We start from the raw sequence: 19539 nt of genomic DNA, 5'->3' as shown, positions 1-19539 counted from the left end.
ACCTGGCAAGTGCCGGGCCGTGGGTCTCCGCGGGAGCTGCCAGGCGTGGGGCATGTGGGTGTGGCGCCCGTGTGCATGGCCCCCACTCCCGTTTCCAGACCGCCTACGGAAGGAGGAGAAGGGCCGCCAGGAGCTGGAGAAGCTGAAGCGGCGGCTGGACGGGGAGAGCTCCGAGCTGCAGGAGCAGATGGTGGAACAGCAGCAGCGCGTGGAGGAGCTGCGGGCCCAGCTGGGCCGCAAGGAGGAGGAGCTGCAGGCCGCCCTGGCCAGGTGCGGGGTCGGGGTGGGAGGTCGGCGGGGTACGGAGCACTGCACCTGGCCTGCCAGCACGGGGGCTCACCCCAGCGAGGCCCTCCCGGGGGCGGGGCCGCTCACTGGCTGTGCACCCGCCACCCCCTCTCTGAGCCTCAGTGTCCCCTGTGTGAACTGGCCTTGACGAGAGCTCCAAGCCCACCTGCTTAAGGGAACGATGAAACTAGGCCCTGGTGTCTAGTAACTTGCATGGTTCTGGGTTCAGAACTGGGGCAAGAAAATGGGATTTCTCCCTCCCCTGCTCAGCCTCCCCTCACCGAGCAGCCCAGGTTCAGCGTGACTTGAGAAGCAGTCAGACCATCTTAGGCACCAGAATCATTATAATGACACATTCATGATTATTGAACACCTCCCATGTCCTAGATGTGGTGCTGGGCTTTTCAAATGCTTTTGATCCACGGCACTTTATGCAAACCGAGACACCCTTGACTGTAGGAAAAATGTGCTTCTTAGAACTGCTGGTCCAGGGAGAGTGTGTGTGTGTGTGTGTAAGGACACGCACCCTGAGTCTGACTTCTGGGTTCAAATCCTGGCTCCTCCCCTTTCTGGTCATGTGACCTCACCCAAATGACATCACCACTGTAGCTTCAGTTTCTTCCTCTATAAAGTGGGGGTTAATGTAGGAATTAAATAAGAAGGTGCTCATAAAATGCTTGGCACACCCTGAGCCCTCAGTAACTGCTGGGTGTGTCTGTTACCACTTTTCATTACTTTATTGCTTTGTTCTTGTTATATTTTTAATAGACTTTATTTTTAGAGAGAGGAGAAGGGAGGGAGGCAGAGTGGGAGAGAAACATTGATGTGAGAGAGAAACATTGATCGGTTGCCTCTCCCACGATCGGGGAAGGAACCTGCAACCCAGGCATGTGCCCTGACTGGGAATTGAACCAGCAACCTTTGCAGGATGATGCCCAACTAAGCCACACCAGTCAGGGCAGACTTTCCTATTCTCGATAAGGGGGATCATACAGCATTCTTATTAATTTTATTGCCATTCTCACGGCAGCCCGTGAAGTAGGGTGTTCATGCCTCTCACAGACCAGGAGCCTGCTGTTTAGAGAGGTTGTCACTTGCCAGGCAGGTGACCCAGCAGCGGATACAAACCCCTGTCAGCGCAACCCCCCGTCAGAGCTGCCCCTCCATTCCACTTCTCTTTGCAAGAGGCTGTGTTCTATAGAGGTTATGGGGCGGGTCTCCGGGATCAGCTCTGCCACTTGCTGACCGTGTGCCATGGGCACATGCTTTCCCTGCTCTGCGCCTCGGTTTCCTCGTCTGGCATAAGCGTTACCATAGAGCAAAGGGCTTGCACATGGCAGGGTCTTACTTAGCAAGTGTCCCTGGGATTAGTTAGTGTTGCTCCACTTTTACAGCTCAGAAATTGAGGCTCTGAATCCTGGAGGCACATGCCCAGGGGCAGAGCTGTGTGTGAACCCAGCACAGGTCCCCCCAAAGAGGCCACATCTGGCCTCTTCGCCCCCAGAAGAGGAGGCCTTCCCTGCCCCTTGCCTGCCTCTGTAACTAACTCCAAGGTCCTGTCTGCCCCCAGGGTAGAGGAGGAGGGCGGGTCACAGGCCCAGCTGCTCAAATCCCTTCGGGAGGCGCAGGTAGGACTGGCCGAGGCCCAGGAAGACCTGGAGGCCGAGCGTGCGGCCAGGGCCAAGGCAGAGAAGCAGCGGCGGGACCTAGGCGAGGAGCTGGAGGCCCTGCAGGGCGAGCTGGAAGATACGCTGGACTCGACCAACGCTCAGCAGGAGCTCCGGTGAGGCCCGGCTGCCCGGCGCCGGCACAGCCTGGGCACGTGCAGGGGCGGGGGAGGGAAGAAGGCCTTGGGTGCGAATTCTCCATCTCTACAGAGGGTTCGTCATTCAACAGTTGTTTACTGAGTACTAGCTCTGGACCAGCTGGGGACAGAGATGAGTCAGACCCAGGCATGGCCCCCAGGAACTCCCAGTCTCGGGGGAGGCAGATTTGGGCAAAGAGCAGACCCGGTCCAGAAGAAAGTGGGCTTTGATGGAGTCATGTAGCATGGTAAGAGAAGGCCCCTAAGCCGCCTCCACGGGAGGAAGTTCAGGAAGTCATCCCTGGGAAGGGGCCTTTTGAACAGGGTTTTGAAAGATGAGTAGGAGTTCACCCCTAAAGCCACATTCCCCCCTCGGCGTACACTGAGGTCCCATTCTTGGACAGATACAATAAACGGAAGCCCAACCAGTTGTTGGGGGGCTCCCCCATAGTCCCTGCCTTCCCCTGTTCTGAAATTCTGTTCCCTGCCCCTGTCCCCCAATCAAAGGTCCAAGAGGGAACAGGAGGTGACGGAGTTGAAGAAGACTCTGGAGGAGGAGACACGCATTCACGAGGTGGCAGTGCAGGAGCTGAGGCAGCGCCACACTCAGGCGCTGGGAGAGCTGGCGGAACAGCTGGAACAGGCCCGGAGGGTGGGTTACGGCAGGAGTGGGGGTGGGGCCCAGGGAGGGAGGGCAGGATGCTGGGTTGGAGGAGGTGTCCTTGGCAGGTTCCAGGCCAGCCCATCTGCCTGGGGTTCCTTCCTCACACATCCACGTCCTCGTTCCATCTTCATTCAGCATTCGCTGGGTGCGCACCAGCCGTGAACAAAACCACCAACGAACCTTTCCCTGCGGAGCTCCTGTTTTAGCAGGAAAGGCAGAGTGTAGACAATGTAAACATATTCATAATTGATACTGGGGTAATGAGTGCTACAGGGAAATGATGAACAGGAAAGGGGGATCAGGTGCTAAGTCAGGGGCTTGTGACTTTAAATAGAGGCCATGGAGGGGCTCTGTGAGAAGTGACATCTGAGTTAAAAAACTGAGGGAGCTGAGGGTTGAGCCATCCCAGCATCAGTGGGGAGGTGAGTTCCAGGCAGGGGGCATAACCAGTGCACAGGCCTTGAGGCAGGAATGTGCCTTGTTGTTTAAGGAATAGTGAGGACTTCCAGCGGGAATAGCCAGTGCAAAGGCCCTGAGGCAAGAACGTGCCTGACCTGGTTGGTGGGGAGAATCATAAATCTTTGCTTGTTTCTCTTCCCTTCAGGTTGGGGCCTTCAGGTTGGGTGGGCTGGTGTGGGGCCAGCAGAGTACTCCCAGCAGCGACGGTGGCGGAGGCGGTCGGTGTCAGCGCCCGGAGCGGCGCCGTCCGCGGTGGGAGAGCGGGGACGGCGGCGGCGCCGGGAGCGGGAGCTGGGGCGGCGGCGGAGGTGCTATCGACCACCGCCTCTCCGGCCGCCCCCGCTCCCATCGCCTCCGCCGCCGCCGCCGCCGCTCCGGCCGCTGCCACCGATAACACCTCCGCCGGCCGTCCCCGCTCCCACCGCCCCTCCGACGGCCTCTCCTACCTCTGCCGCCACTGGGGCCGGGGTCGGCGGCGCCTGGAGCGGGGGTGGCGGCTGTGGGACCGTGGCCGGCGGTGGCGAGAACGGGGGCTGCGGCAGTGGAATCGGGGCCGGCGTCGGCGGGAGCGGCGGGAGCTGGAGCTGGGGTGACGGCGGAGGTGCTATCGGCGGGAGGGCCCGGAGCGGGAGCGGCGGTGGCCGATAGCGCCACCGCCGACGCCCCAGGTCCTGCCGCCGCCCCAGCTCACACCGCCGCCCCAGCTCCCGCCGCCGCTCGCGCCGCCGCCTCCGGCCCTGGTCCCACCGCCGTCGCCCCCACTCCCGCCGCCGCGGCCCCCCGACCCCATCCTAGCGCCGCCACCCCGTGTCCCAGCGCCGCCGCTCCGGGCCCTCCCGCCGATAGCACCTCCGCCGCCGCCACCGGGTCCCGCCGCCGCCGCCCTCCGGGTCCCACCGCGGCCACCCCCGGGTCCCACCGCGACCGCCCCACCGATCCATCGCCGCCGCCCCCGCCGACCCTCAGACGGCCTCTCCGACCTCTGCCGCCGCTGGGACCGGGGGCGGCGGCGGTGGGACCCGGGGCGGCGGCGGTGGGACGGGGGCCGGAGGCGGCGGCGCGAGCGGCGGCGGTAGCTGGGGCGTCGGCAGGACCTGTGACATCGGCGGAGGTGCTATCAGCCACCGCCTCTCCCGCCGCCCCCGCTCCCGCCTCCTCCGCCGCCGCTCCGGGCCCTCCCGCCGATAGCACCTCCGCCGCCGTCCCCGCTTCTGTCAAAGACGCCGCCGCTGATCCGACAGGCGGCGCCACCGACCCCGCTCCCACCGCCCCTCCGACGGCCTCTCCTATCTCCGCCGCCGCTGGGGCCGTCTCCGCCACCGCTCCCGCTCCGGCCGCTGCGACCCACCGCCTCCGCCACCGTCGCTGCTGGGAGTACTCTGCTGGCCCCACACCAGCCCACCCAACCTGAAGGCCCCATCCCCGCGCCCCACCGTAGGCAAGTGACCTTACGCCCTGCCCTTTGTCCCCGCCCCTGGCTGCCACTGGCCGAGGGCTTCCTTTGGTAGGCGAAGATCGGCGCTGCCATTGGCCGACAGGGCCGCCGATCACTGCCCCTCTGGCTTCCTCCTCCCCTGCGCCCGCCCACCAGACTGCCCCGCCCCGGGAGTGCGTAGAGGCTCCAGTAGCATCTGCTGCGGCCGCGGGGCGCCCGGGACACTGGTGGCGCCCCGACCGCAGGGACCCGAAGCGGCCCGGCACCTGAGAGGCGGGCCCGAGCGCAGGTAGGCAGCGGGCCCAGGAGGCCGCGTCCATGGGCCCGCGACGGCCGGGCGGCAGGGACCGCGCGCTCTGTTGGGGGCGCGGGGCACGGGGCGGAGGTGCCCGGGCGCGCGGTGCAGCGGAGCACCGTGGTGCGAGGGAAGGCCCGGCCCGCATCCCGGCGCTTGCGGAGCCACCCTGCGTACGCGGCCCGGCTCTGAGGCGGCGGCCGGCCGGGGCATGCCGGGGAGCCCGCGCTGAGCCCGGCCTCCGTCTCCCGAGCCCGCCGTGGATGGTGCCGCCGCCGGCCGCCGCGCAGCGCGCCGGACCGGGCCGTCGGGCCTCGCCGAGCAGCCGCGCCGACCACACACTTGTCACAAGTGGGAAAGATACATGTGTGAGGGGAGCTCCAGGGTCCTTGAATAGCCCTGTGGCTCCGCTTTTCTGTAGTGAGAAGTTACAGTGAAAACTGGGGCCACCGAACTGGGATCCTTCATTGCAGGAGGGCCAATTGCGTCTTGGAATGGCAGGGGCCAGGAATTTCCCGAGTCTGATTATTTTCCTTTCCCCACGGCAGGGTTACATGGGTGAAAGACTGTAGGTGCCTTGGGGGAGAGGCAGGAGAAAAATTAACAGTATACAGTTTGGGTAGTGTACTGGGGTCCTTCCTCAAGGGGTCTGCCGACTGGCTCACTGAGGAACACAGTTAAGGAGCCATGACTCTTTGTGTTGGTGATTCAATTGATATTTCTGCTTACTTGACCTAGGACTCTTCTGCTTATATAGATTAAGTAGGAGTTTAATAGACTGCCCATGTTAGCCCTGACTGGTGTGGTTCAGTGGGCTGAGTGTCATCCTGTGAACCAAAATGTTGCTGGTTCAATTCCTGGTCAGGGCATGTGCCTGGGTTGCAGGCCAGGTCCCTGGCTGGGGTGTGTGTGTGAGAGACAACTGATGGATGTATCTCCCTCACATCTTTTTCCCCTCTCTTTCTCCCTCCTTTCTCCACTCTTTAAAAACAAATAAATGAAAATCTTCAAAAGAACCAAACAGACAGCTCATCTGCTTCTCTTCCAGGAGCACCATGATCCACTAGCCAGAGCCAAAGGCGTCTGTGAATGAGATTGTCCTGGTGATGCGTTTGGCTCCGCCACCCTCTGTCTTTGACCGGTGAGGACCATTATTTGGCCCCTGCCATTCCAAGACGCAATTAGCCCTCCTGCGATGAAGGATCCCAGTTCAGTGGCCCCAGCTTTCACTGTAACTTCTCACTACAGAAAAGAGGAGCCCCAGGGCTATTCAAGGACCCTGGAGCTCCCCTCACACATGTATTTTTCCCAGTTGTGAGAAGTGCGTCCTTTGGGTCCTCCTGGCATGGGTGGGCAGGTCCTACATGACAAACCCACTCTAACAGGCTAATTTCCCTCGATGTTTCACCTTCACTTAGTGTGCATCCCCTTTTGGTCCAACGGACCAAACTAACTGAGAATGCTTTCTAACCCCTCGAGCTACAACGTCAGGTCCAGAATCTCTGCTTAGTGGTCCTAAATTAATAAAGTCGGCCTGATCCACCTGGCCCAACTTTATGTTCATTCCACTAATATCCCTGAGCTTTTCTTTAGATAGGCCTATTCATATTTACTGTTTCTTCTTGCATCAATTTTATAGAAATTTGCCTATTTCATCTAAATTACGTAATTTGTTGGCGTATGGTTGTTCATAGTACTCATTTATACTTCTTTTTATTTTGGCAATGGCATTGGCGATGTTATTTCTTTTACTTCTGACTTAAGTAGTTCAAGTGTTTTCCCCTCCTTTATGCTTAGTTCATCTGGCTAAAGATTTGTGAATGTCGAGCTTTCAAAGGACCATCTTTTGCTTTCACTGATTTTTCTCTATTGTTTTTTCTACTCCTATTTATTTCTACTCTAATCCTTATACATCCTTGTTTCTGCTCGCTTTGGGTTTACTTTGCTCTTCTTTTTCTGCTTTTCGAGGTGGAGAATTAGAGAAAGAATTTAAATTAACATAAGCATTTACAGTCATAACTTCCTTCCAAGCTCTGCTTTAGCTGTTCATCCCGTAAGTTTTGGTGTGCTGTGTTTCTGTTTTCGTCTGTCTCAAAGTGCTTTCAGTTTCTCTTATGATGTTTTTGACCCATTGGTGATTTAAGAGTGTGTTGTTTATTTTTCAGTTATTTGAGAATTTTCCAGCTTTCCTTCTGTTATTAATTTCTAATTTAATTCCCTAGTAGTCAGAAATGTGCTTTATAGGACTTCAGTTATTTAAAATTCAATGTAGCTTGCTTTACGGCCTACCAAATGGCTTATCCTGGGGAATTTTCCATTTGAGAACGGGGGAATGTGCATTTGAGAAGATGTATTCTGCCTGCTGAACACCTCTCTGTGCCTGTCTGTTAGGTCTGTTTGGTTTATAATGTTTTTCAGGTCTTCTATATCCTTGCGCATCTTCTCATTTTTCCCCTTTATTGAAAGAGGAATATTGAAGTCTCCGATAATTATTGTTGAATTGTGTATTTTTTTTTTAGTGTTGTCAATTTTTGCTTCATGTGTTATGATCCTCTGTTAGGTTCATTATATATTTATAATGGTTATATCTTCTTGTTGGATTGACCTTTTCATTATAATAAGTTCCATTATAATGTGTAGCACTTTGCTTTAAAGTATGTTTGTTATTAGTACAGCCGTTGCCGTGCTCTTGTGGTTGCTCTTTGCGCGGTATATCTTTTTCCTCTGTTTACTTTAAACCTGTTTGTACCTTTGGGTCTAAAATGTAGCTCCTTTAGTCAGCATACAGTTAGGTCTTGTTTTTTATCCAGTCTTTCTCTCCTTTAATTGGACTGTTTAATCCTTTCACACATGGTACGCTTATTGATAGAGTTTATGTCTGATATTTTGGTTTCCATGTCTCATATCATTTTTCTTCCTTTCTTCTTTACTGCTTTCTTTTTCATTAAGCAGATATTTTTATTGTGCTATGTTAATTCTTTTACTGGTTTTTTTAATCTATATTTTTTGAGACAGCTTCTTAGTAGCTTCTCTAGGTCTCCATTATAGATTTTACCAGACTCTACTTCAGATTTATAGTATCTCAGTTCCAGCAAAATGTAGAAATGTTGCACCTGTACAATTCTAGTCCCTACTCACTGTGTTTTGTGCTGTTGTTACATGTATATGTAGATGTATAATGTTTATGCTGCATGCCCATGCCCATCAGTACATTGTTATAATTATGACTTTTTATAGTTCTGTGTATTTTAGTGAAGCTGAGAGAATAGAGAAGAGCAAGTACTTTTATGGAGTTTGTTGTATTAATCCCTTTATTTAAGAATTTTGTTTTCTTTCTTTCTGTGAATTCAAATTGCCACCTGGTGTCCTCTCCGTGCTCCCTTGTCCCGCCCACTGTTACTGGGAAGTGTGCAGCTTTGTCCCCGCCTCCTGCTGTACACGGCTCTTTCTGTAGATTAGAGGTCCAAGAACACAAACACGCACGTATGATATATGTGTTATGTATGTTTAGATATACAACATGTAATAGATACATGGCCCTGGCTGGTTTAGCTCAGTGGATTGAGCGTCGGCCTGCGAGCTAAGTGTCGCTGGTTCGATCTTCCAGTCAGGGCACATCAGAGAAGGAAAACTCTGACTCCAAAAAACCTCCGCTGCCTTGCGGCATACCTCTTCAGGGGAAAGGCTAAGGGAGTAAACCCCGACAGAAAATCCGGAGCCGGAGTCCCTAAGGCGGTTTGACGTTGTAGTCAACACCGGCAACTCCTGCGGCGCACCTGAAGCCAAGCTGTATTGACTCCGTCTTTCCCTTGGATCCTTCAGCTGCGAAGAGAGGGGGGGTCTGCTGCATGGGCAACAGCAGACCCTCCATATCACCCTGCCCAGGCTCTGTAGCTTCAACACGGGAGGAGACAGATACCGTGTCACTCCCGAGTCGGACTGCACAGCCATTCTCGGCGGTGCAGATAGACTCTTAGGAAGCTACACCATCGTCTCTCGAGACGGACGGCTGCCGACGACGAATAGATACATGTTTAGATATATATATATAATTTATATCTTCACATGTGTTTAGATATCTACAGGATGGGGTAAAAGTAGGTTTACAGTTGTTTGTGTGGAAAATAATAGAATAATTAGTAAGTGATAATATGAGAATAAACTCTGTTTCATGTACTCAGAACTGTAAGTGTACTTTTGCCCTATCCTGTATATCAGTAATTGTTTTTAAGTCAGTTAAGAGAAGAAAGGACAAATGTGCATTAATATGGTATTTTGTAATTACATATGAAATTATTTTCATCAGAGCTCTTTGTTTTCTCTTGTGAATTGAACTACTGTATGGTGCCATTTGCTGATAGTTCGAAGAACTTCCTTCACAATTTCTTGTTCACTGGGTCTGCTAGAAGTTTCTGTTTGCCTTGTAATGTCCTAGTTTCTCCATTGATTTTGAAACATAGTTTTGCCGGATGTAATATTTTTAGCTGACAGCTTCTTTATTCAGCACTTTGAATATGGCCATCCCACTCCTTTGTGGTCACCATTGTTTCTGACTGGAAGTCAGTTTTTAAACTTATTGGGGTTCCCTTGTGTGCAAGGAATTATTTCTCTTTTGCTGCTTTCAAAATTTTCTCTTTCAACATTTTGACTATGATACATCTGAAGGTGAATTTCTTTGTGTTTTATCTTCTCTGGACTGACCTTGGTGAGCTTCTTGAATGTATAGACTAATGTTATAAAAAACATTTTGGGGAATGTATTCTGAGGCTCTGCCCAACTCATTATATGTTTATAATGGTTATATCTTCTGATCGGATTGACCTTTCTATTATAATATGTTTTATTTGATCTCTAGTAACATTTTTAAAAGTTCATTTTGTTTATTATTAGCATAGCCCCTGCAGCTCTCTTGTGTTTGTTATTTGCATAGTATATCTTTGTATTTGTATAGCATATAGATTGATGGGTGGTCGCATTTCTTCAGATACTTTTTCTTGTCCCTTCTCTCTCCTTCATCTGATGTTACCATTAAGCATAATGGTGACTCATATTTCTCAGAGGCTCCGTTTATATTTTTCTCTTCCTCTTTTTCTCTCTGTTGGCTGATTCTGTCTTCTGCCAGCTGAAATCTGCTTTTGCGCCCCTCTAGTAAATTTTTCGTTTTGTTTGTTTTGCTTTTCAACTCCAAACTTTTCATTTGGTCCTTTTAAATAATTTCTACCTCTATTGATATTTTCTATTTAATGTGACACTGCCATCATACCTTCCTTTGATTCTTTAAATGTTATATCCTTTTGTTAGTTTAACACATTTGTAATAATTATTTTTAAGTTTCTGTCCAGTCAACATCTGGCTGTCCTCAAAGGCAGTTTCTTTTGTCTGCTTTTATTCCTGTGTATAAATTACACTTTCACATTTCTGTGCATAGCTTGCAAATTTTTTGCCGAAACTGGGCATTTATGACAACATAGAATTTTCTGCATTGCTTTTGAGTGTATATTGCTCCACAATTTGATCAGATTAAAGTCAGGCCTTTTGCAGAGGCAAGTTGCTGAAGCCAGTCTTTGAAGCTTGTTTCAAGCCCACGACAGTTCTGACCTGTCTCCCTGTCTTCCTTGAGTCTCTTTACTGAACTTCTAACTGATCCACCATTTTGCTCACTGCTATTCCAACGCTACACATCTTCTCTAACTGCCTCACAACAAAATCTTTACTGTCTATCAAAATGCTTTTTAGCTTGAACTTTTCCACTCTCTGTTGCAAGTAAAGTCAGACTTTTTAGGGAGATAAGTGGAGCTCAGCTCTCCGTTCCTACAGCCTGCCTCCCCACTGAGCAGAACTTCTGCACTGCTGCTCTGGAGCTGGGGCCGGGGACAATGGCCCACTGCCCTTGGAGCGGTATCCTTGCTCCATGAGCACAACTCTGAGCATAGTGGCAATCTCTGGTTTTCTTGCCTTACTTCTTCAACCACAGAGCCTCCACCCTACAAGTGAGCTAGGCTCAGGGTGACCTGGGCCAAGTATTATTGGCCTGCTATGTCTAGGGTAGATTTTGCACCTTATGAGTGTGGGGGAGGCCCAGACCTCTGGGTTTGGGGGACACGAACTGCTGACAAGCTGCTCCTCCCAAGGGGTAACTATATCCCTAGACTGAAAATGGGGTGAGAGTGAGCCCTGTCTTCCCGGCAACATCTGCCCACAGTAGAACTTCTTTCACACTGTGCTGGTGGATGGACAGGGTGGAGAGAGCCAGGTAAGGAGTAGGTTGTGACTCAGATACCACTGGCTTACTGAGATTTAGTAGGTTTTCGTGAACAAATGTTTCTCCATTTGCTGTATGCCTTTAGAAAAATTCCCAGAGACTTTATTTTTTTTTTATTTTTTATTTTTTTTGGTTTTTCAATTACAGTTGTCCCCTTTTCCCCCAATTTCTCTCCCCCACCCAGCCCACCCCCTCTCCCGCAATCATATCCCTCCCTGTTGTCTATGTCCATGAGTCTTTTATACAGGCTCTTTAATTAAACCCTTCCCTTACTTATCCCCCTTCTCTCCCTCTCCCCTCCCCCCTATTGACTGCTATTCTGCTCTTTGTTCTATTTAGTTCCTTTGTTTGTGTTGTTCTTTAGTTTCCTGTATTAGGTGATATCATATGGTATTTTTCTTTCTTTGCCTGGCTTATTTCACTAAGCATAATTCTCTCTAGTTCCATCCATGTTGTTGCAAATGGTAGGAGTTCCTTCTTTCTTTCTGCTACATAGTATTCCATTGTGTAAATGTACCACAGTTTTTTGATCCACTCATCTACAGATGGGCACTTAGGTTGTTTCCAGCACTTAGCTATTGTAAACAGTGCTGCTATGAACATAGGGGTGCATAAGTTCTTTTGAATTGGTGTTTCAAGATTCTTCGGGTATAATCCTAGTAGTGGAGTCGCTGGTTCAAAAGGCAGTTCCATTTTTAATCTTTTGAGGTAATTCCATACTGTTCTCCATAGTGGCTGCACCAGTCTGCATTCCCACCAACAGTGCAGTAGGGTTCCCGTTTCTCCACATCCTCGCCAGCACTTGTTGCTTGTTGATTTGTTGATGATGGCCATTCTGACTGGTGTAAGGTGGTATCTCATTGTGGTTTTTATTTGCATCTCCCTGATGGCTAATGATGTTGAGCATTTTTTCATGTGTCTATGGACCTTCTGTATGTCCTCTTCGGAGAAGTGTTTGTTCAGGTCCCTTGCCCATTTTTTAATTGGGTTGTTTGTTTTCTTGATGTTGAGTCGTATCAGCTCTTTATATATTTTGGAAATCAGTCCCCTGTCTGTGATGTCATTGGCAAATATGTTTTCCCATATGGTTGGTTTCCTTTTCAATTTGCTGTTGTTTTCTTTTGCTGAGCAGAAACTCTTCAGTTTGATGTAATCCCATTTATTTATTTTTTCCTTTATTTCTCTTGCTTTAGGAGATGTATCCGTGAAGAGATTGTTACGTGAGATATCTGATATTTTCTTGCCTATGTTTTCCTCTAGGACTTTTATGGTGTCACGGCTTACATTTAAGTGTTTGATCCATCTTGAGTTTATTCTCGTGTGTGGTGTAAGTTGGTGGTCTAGTTTCATTTTTTTGCAGGTCCCTATCCAGTTCTCCCAGCACCATTTGTTAAAAGGCTCTTCTCACTCCATTTTATGTTCCTTCCTCCTTTATCAAAGATTAGTTGACCATAGAGGCCTGGGTTTATTTCTGGACTCTCTATTCTGTTCCACTGATCTATATGTCTGTTCTTATGCCAGTACCATACTGTTTTGATTACAGTGGCTTTGTAGTATTGTTTGATATCTGGTGTTGTGATTCCTCCTGCTGTGTTCTTCTGTCTCAAGATTGCCTTTGCTATTCGGGGTCTTTTTTGGTTCCATATGAATTTATGGAGTATTTGTTCTAGGTCTGTGAAATATGTCATTGGTATTTTAATAGGGATTGCATTGAATTTGTAAATTGCTTTGGGTAGTATGGCCATTTTGATGATGTTGATTCTTCCCATCCAAGAACATGGTATTTGCTTCCATTTATTTGTTTCTTCCTTAATTTCTTTCTTCAATGTTATGTAATTTTCAGAGTACAGGTCTTTTATCTCTTTGGTTAAGTTTACTCCTAGGTACTTTATTTTTCTTGTTGCTATAGTAAATGGTATTTTCTTTTTCGTCTCTGTCTCTGCTATTTTATTGTTGGTGTACAGAAATGCCTTGGATTTCTGTATATTTATTTTGTACCCTGCGATTTTGCCAAATTCACTTATTATATTGAGTAGTCTTTTAGTGGAGTTTATAGGATTTTCTAGGTATACTATCATATCATCTGCATATAATGAAAGTTTCACTTCCTCTTTCCCAATTTGGATTCCTTTTATTTCTTTTTCTTGTCTGATTGCTGTGGCTAGGACTTCCAACACTATGTTGAAAAGGAGTGGAGAGAGTGGACAACCTTGTCTCGTTCCTGAGTTCAGGGGGAATGCTTTCAGTTTTTGTCCATTGAGTATGATGTTGGCTTCAGGCTTCTCATATATAGCCTTAATTATGTTAAGATATGCTCCCTTTATTCCCATTTTGCTGAGTGTTTTCATCATAAATGGGTGTTGAACTTTATCAAATGCTTTTTCTGCATCTATTGATATGATCATGTGATTTTTGTCTTTCATTCTGTTTAGGTGATGTATTATATTTATTGATTTGCGAATATTAAACCATCCTTGCATCCCTGGAATGAAGCCCACTTGATCATGATGTATGATCTTTTTGATGTGTTGCTGGATCCTGTTTGCCAATATTTTATTGAGGATTTTAGCATCGATGTTCATCAGTGATATTGGCCTGTAGTTTTCTTTCTTTGTTGTGTCTTGACCTGGTTTGGGGATTAGGATAATACTGGCTTCATAGAAAGAGTTTGGGATTTTCCCTTCTTCTTGGATTTTTTGGAACAGTTTGAGGAGGATAGGAGTTAGTTCTTCCCTGAATGTTTTGTAGAATTCGCCTGTGAAGCCATCCGGTCCAGGGCTTTTGTGTGCCGGGAGATTTTGGATTACTGTTTCAATTTCCTTCTTTGTTATTGGTCTGTTGAGACTTTCCACTTCTTCTTGATTCAGTTTTGGAAGGTTGTATGTTTCTAGAAATTTGTCCATTTCTTCTAGATTGTCAAATTTCTTGTCATACAGTTGTCTGAAGTATTTTCTAACTATCATTTGTATTTCTGAGGTATCAGTCGTGATTTCTCCTCTTTCATTTCTGATTTTGTTTATTTGTGTCTTCTCTCTTTTTTTCTTGATTAGACTGGCTAGAGGCTTGTCGATTTTGTTGATTTTTTCGAAGAACCAGCTCCTAGTTTCGTTGATCTTTTGGATTGTTTGTTTAGTCTCTATGTCATTTAGTTCTGCTCTGATCTTGATGATTTCATTCCTTCTTCTTGCCCTAGGCTTTGTTTGTTGTTGTTGTTCTAGTTCTTGTAGCATTGTGGTTAGGTTTTTTATTTGAGATTCTTCTAGCCTTTTCAGATATGCCTGTATTGCTATAAACTTCCCTCTCAGGACTGCTTTTGCTGTGTCCCACAGGTTTTGGGTTGTTGTGTGCTCATTATCATTAGTTTCTAGAAATTTCTTGATTGCTTCTTTGATGTCATTGTTAACCCATTCATTATTTAATAGCATGTTATTCAATCTCCATGAGTTTGGGTGTCTTTGATTTTTTCCTCTGAGGTTGATTTCTAGTTTCAAGGCATTGTGATCTGAAAAGATGCTTGATATGATTTCAATTTTCTTGAATTTGTTGAGGCTTGTTTTGTGACCTATCATGTGGTCTATCTTTGAAAATGTCCCATGTGCACTTGAAAAGAATGTATATTTTGCTTCTTTGGGGTGAAAAGTTCTATATATATCAGTTAGATCCATGTGGTTTAGTGTGTTGTTCAATGCCTGTATATCCTTGGTGTTTCTTTGCTTTGATGATCTGTCTATTGTTGATAATGGAGTGTTGAAGTCCCCTACTATGAGTGTGTTGTTGTTGATATCCTTTTTGTGGTCTTCTAGTATTTGCTTTATGTATTTGGGTGCTCCTATGTTGGGTGCATATATGTTTATCAAAGTCATATCTTCTTGATGGATTGTTCCTTTAAGTATTATGAAATGTCCTTCTTTGTCTCTTTTTATTGTCCTTGCCTTGAAATCCATTTTGTCTGATATGAGAACTGCTACCCCGGCTTTTTTTTCCGGTCCGTTTGCTTGGAATATTTTTTTATATCCCTTTACTTTCAGTCTGTGTAAATCTTTTGTTTTGAGGTGTGTTTCTTGTAGACAGCAAATATGTGGGTCCTGTTTTCTTATCCATTCCGTTACCCTATGTCTTTTAATTGGAGCATTTAATCCATTTACATTTAAGGTTATTATTGACGTGTATTTATTCATTTCCCTTTGTACCTCTGTTCCTCTCCTCTCTTGTTTTTTCCTAGAACAGTCCCTTTAGCATCTCTTGCAATGCTGGTTTGGTGGAGATGTATTCTTTCAGTCTTCCTTTGTCTGAGAAACTCCTTATTTCACCTTCTATTTTGAATGAGAGCCTTGCTGGGTAGAGTATTCTTGGTTGTAGGCCTTTGTTTTTCATTGCTTGAAATATTTTTGACCATTCCCTTCTGGCTTATAATGTTTCTGTTGAGAAATCAGTTGATAGCCTTATCGGAGCTCCCTTGTATGTTATTTGCTGCTTTTCTCTTGCTGCTTTTAGGATTCTCTCTTTGTCTTGGAATGTTGCCATTTTAACTAAGATGTGCCTTGGAGTGGGTTTTTGGGGGTTCCTCTTGATTGGAACTCTCAGTGCTTCTTGGACTTGCATAGCTTTTCCTCTCATCAGGTTCGGAAAACCCAGAGACTTTAGATTACTGTGTTTATAAATTTCACCGATAATGGTTATTCCCCTGGCGAGAGTGCTATGAGCTGAATCTGTCTCCTCCAAATCTATATACACTGAATCTTATCTCCCAAACACAGTGTTGTTAGTAGGTGGGGCCTTTGGGAGGTGACTGGGCGGAGCCCTGGGGGATGAGATGACTGCTCTATGAAAGGAGCCCCAGAGATACCCTTCAGCAAGCCCCCCACACCATGTGAGGGTACAACAAGAAGTCTGGGACCTGGTAGAGGTCCCTCATGACTATGCTGACAGCACAATCTTAGACTTCAGCCTTTCCAACTACGAGCAATAAATTTCTGTTGTTTTAAAGCTACCCAGTCAGTCGTATTTTGTTACAGCAGCCTGAACAGACTAAGACAGAGGAGGCGTGTGGAACTTCCCAAGCTGCCATTCTAGGAGTGCTGCTTGAATACTGCTGTGTTTCTGTGTTGACCTCCTGTCTAGGGATCTTGCTGAACCATCTCATTCATTCATTCATTTATTCATTCATTCATCTACTCATCAACTTAAATATTTGTTAGTTTAATTTCCTTTAGCTTTCTGTATAAATGAGCAGTGTCTCTCCAAAGCATAGCAACTCTTTCTGTTTTTTCAATCTTTGGCCTTCTTTAAAAAGATTTTATTTATTCTAAGAGGAGAAGGAAGAGAGGGAGACAGAAAAACATTGACATGAAAGAGAAACATCGATCAGTTGCCTCTCGCATGCTCCCCGACTGGGGACCAGGCCTGCAACCTAGGCATGTGCCCTGACCGGGAATCAAACCAACTGGTGGCCGTTCACCTTGTGGGACGATGCCCAACCAACTGACCAAAACTGGTCAGGACAATCTTTTGCTTTTTTTTAAAAATCTTAGTGAATTGGGTAAGACCTTCCAAACTGTGGTCAACAGTAGTGGTTAAAATGTGTATCTTTGCTTTATTCCCTACCTTCTAAAATGTCTTCATTATGTAGTTTGTTTGCTATAGGTTTTTGAAAGATAAACTTCATATCCCTATCCTCTGAAGTTTTACTAAGAATGTGCTGACTTAAATAAAGTGATTTCTCATTATTTATTGAGATAACCATGACTTTTCTGTTTTAAATTTTGAAGTGGATTGATAGATGTTATAATGTTTAATAATCCTCCAATATCTGGGGTGAACTATTATGATGACTTATTTTTAAATATATGTTACATTCTGTTAGTCAGTGTTTTATATTTCTTTTCTTTACTTTTTTTTTGTATTTCTAAGTGAAATGGACCTACAATATTCTCTCCTTGTATTGTCCCAGTTTTGTTTTGACATCTAGATTATACATTTTTCCTTCTTCAACATTATTTTTTAAACTTTTTTATTGACTTTATTGAAGTGACATTGGTTGATAAAAGTACACAGCTTTCAGGTATACAGTTCTGTAATACATCATCTGTATATGTGTTATGGCTTCACCACCCCAAGTCAAGTAAACAACCTTTTTATTATTATTTCTTATTAGGCAACTTGTATAATATAAGGGTTATTTGTTGTTTGAAGTTTTGATAATACACACCTGTAAGTCCCTCTGTGCCTGGCTTTTGTGTCTGGGTGTGAGTTTGGGGAGAAGGCTTTTTATTACGTTCTCGTTTTCTTAAATATTATTTGTCTGAATAAGTTTTCCATTCTTTCACATTAAAATTTTTTCATTTTTATACTTTTAAAACAACATACCCATTGCTTCTGGATTCTGACGTTTTCTGGTGTTTGTTCACTCATAATATTTCCTTAAAATTATTAAAACATCTCCTATGTCTGTAGTTATTTTTCCCTTTCTACTTACTGTAGTGTTTATTTACATCTTCTCTTTTCTCTTGAACATTCTTCCCAAAGTGCTATCTTAAGACCATTTTCTATGAGCCAACTTTTGGTTAGTTAACCGTCTATCCTTTTTGATTGCTTGTTTTGACCCTTATTTTATGATTTCCACTCTCTTTATTTCTAAAAAGTCCTCCATAATTCAGCCTCAACACTGATGAGTTCATTAGACTCTTTCATATGTAAACAGCTTCTGAGAAATGCTCCATGTTGAAGAAAAACACAAATGTTTTAAAATATGGAATGATAATAGTCCTTAGAGATCATCTCTTTCATTGAAGGCAGATATTTGATGTGCTTATTTTGAAAGCATTTTACCACGTTCAACTTCCCCCCACGGAGGCTGAAGTATCCCCAGCACTCCCACCACGGCTCTCCTCGCAGGCTCTACCAATGGACAGCGGGTACAAGGAAAGGGAGCCCTGCCGTCCGGGATTGTTTTCGTACTTAAAGTGAGGTTCTCGGGTCAACAGCATGAAAATCACCTGAGTTTGTTAGAGACGTGGAGCCTTGGGCCCCCTCCAGTGTTCTGATACTAAATCAGAATCTGTATTCTAACAGCATCCTCAGAGGCATCACTTGCACATTCAAGTTTGACAAGCACTTGGTCTTACACTTTCATGTTACAAGTGAGAAAGTGAAGGGCTTGAGAGGTAAAGTCATTTACTCCAGATTATGCACAAGAAGAGGAGTTTCATAGGATAATGAGGGGGAGAGAGAGAGAGAGAGAGGAAACCAAGAGTGTGGGAAATGAGAAAGAAAAGCAAGAAGAGACGGGAAGGCAGTGCCCACCCACGCACAGTTCATCTAAGGCCGACCTTTGCGCTTGTGGAAGAGCGGGGAGACGTTGTAGCCACAATAGCAGAAGTTTGTCTAGTGCGCTTGGTGACAGATTCGAACGGCTGTAAGAAAACACACTCAGGATTCAGTGACCCTCAGGGTCTTTTCCTGGCTGTAAGAGTAGCAGTAGAAACGCTAGAAAATGGAAAGGTGTCCTGTGGCCCTGGGGTGCCCAGGTGTCCCACAGCCCTGGGACCAGCCGTCCTTTCATCGTGGTGCTGCCTCGGACCTCCCGCCGTCCGCGGGCCCCTGCGCTGGCTGTGTGAGCCGCGGCCTGGGGGACGCGCTCATAAATCTGCAGTGACCCTACGCTGTCCGCACACACAGCTCCTTTCCAGGAACATGCGGGGTTATTTATGGCCGCCCATAGACTTCTCTGTAAGGTTTCAGCCCAGATGCAGGAGATGCATGTTCTATTTCTGTTTGACATCCCATGTCAGGAGTGAGCCCTGGGAGAGGCGTAAGTAATTCAGCATTATATACAGAGGGTGAAGTTACGTGGTTATATATCAACACCAGGCACTGGAAGTCCTTGGAAATCAGGAGAGTATAATTTTAGAATGAATGTAATGAAAATGTAAAAAAGCGATCCATTTTTCTCTTCTGCTTCTAAGATGTGCCAAAAAGTAATTGGAAGAATTTTTCCAGTGTGGATGAGTGCCTCATGCTGGAGCCACTCCTGCAGAGGATGCCGAGGTGGGACAGATGCATCCATCTCACCAGCCTTAACCTCTCTGCTGTTCCAAGACCAGACTTCTAGCTGCTTCTCAGGCGTCTTCCCAGGAAAGTCCTGCCAATAGCACCTCCGGTTCACCATGTTTGAAACTGACCTCATTATTTTCCTTCCGAGTTCCTCCTCCTCCTCTATTTCCTATCTAGGCTCCTGGCACATTCAGCTACCTGTTGCCCAGCCTCTAAGAAGGTGTCACCCTTGACTTCTCTCTTTCCTCCACTCCTTCTAGCCAAAGAGTGGCTAGTTCCC

At 46.8% G+C, this 19539-nt stretch overlaps 1 protein-coding gene across 1 annotated transcript in view; it reads left to right on the top strand.

Annotated features, from left to right (window-relative positions):
* Positions 1-19539, top strand: part of LOC149995115 (myosin-14-like) — a 63219-nt gene that overhangs the window by 21955 nt on the left and 21725 nt on the right. The window contains exons 16-18 of the mRNA XM_090259124.1: positions 99-270; positions 1859-2071; positions 2600-2744. Coding sequence (XP_090115250.1) covers positions 99-270; positions 1859-2071; positions 2600-2744 — 530 coding nt within the window. The remainder of the gene's footprint in view (positions 1-98; positions 271-1858; positions 2072-2599; positions 2745-19539) is intronic.

This window comes from Furipterus horrens, unplaced genomic scaffold, assembly GCF_987537825.1.
Source record: "Furipterus horrens unplaced genomic scaffold, mFurHor1.1.pri manual_scaffold_13, whole genome shotgun sequence".
NCBI classification, from domain to species: domain Eukaryota; kingdom Metazoa; phylum Chordata; class Mammalia; order Chiroptera; family Furipteridae; genus Furipterus; species Furipterus horrens.
The sequence above is the reverse complement of the archived record's forward strand: the minus strand, read 5'-3'. Positions and strand labels throughout refer to the sequence as shown.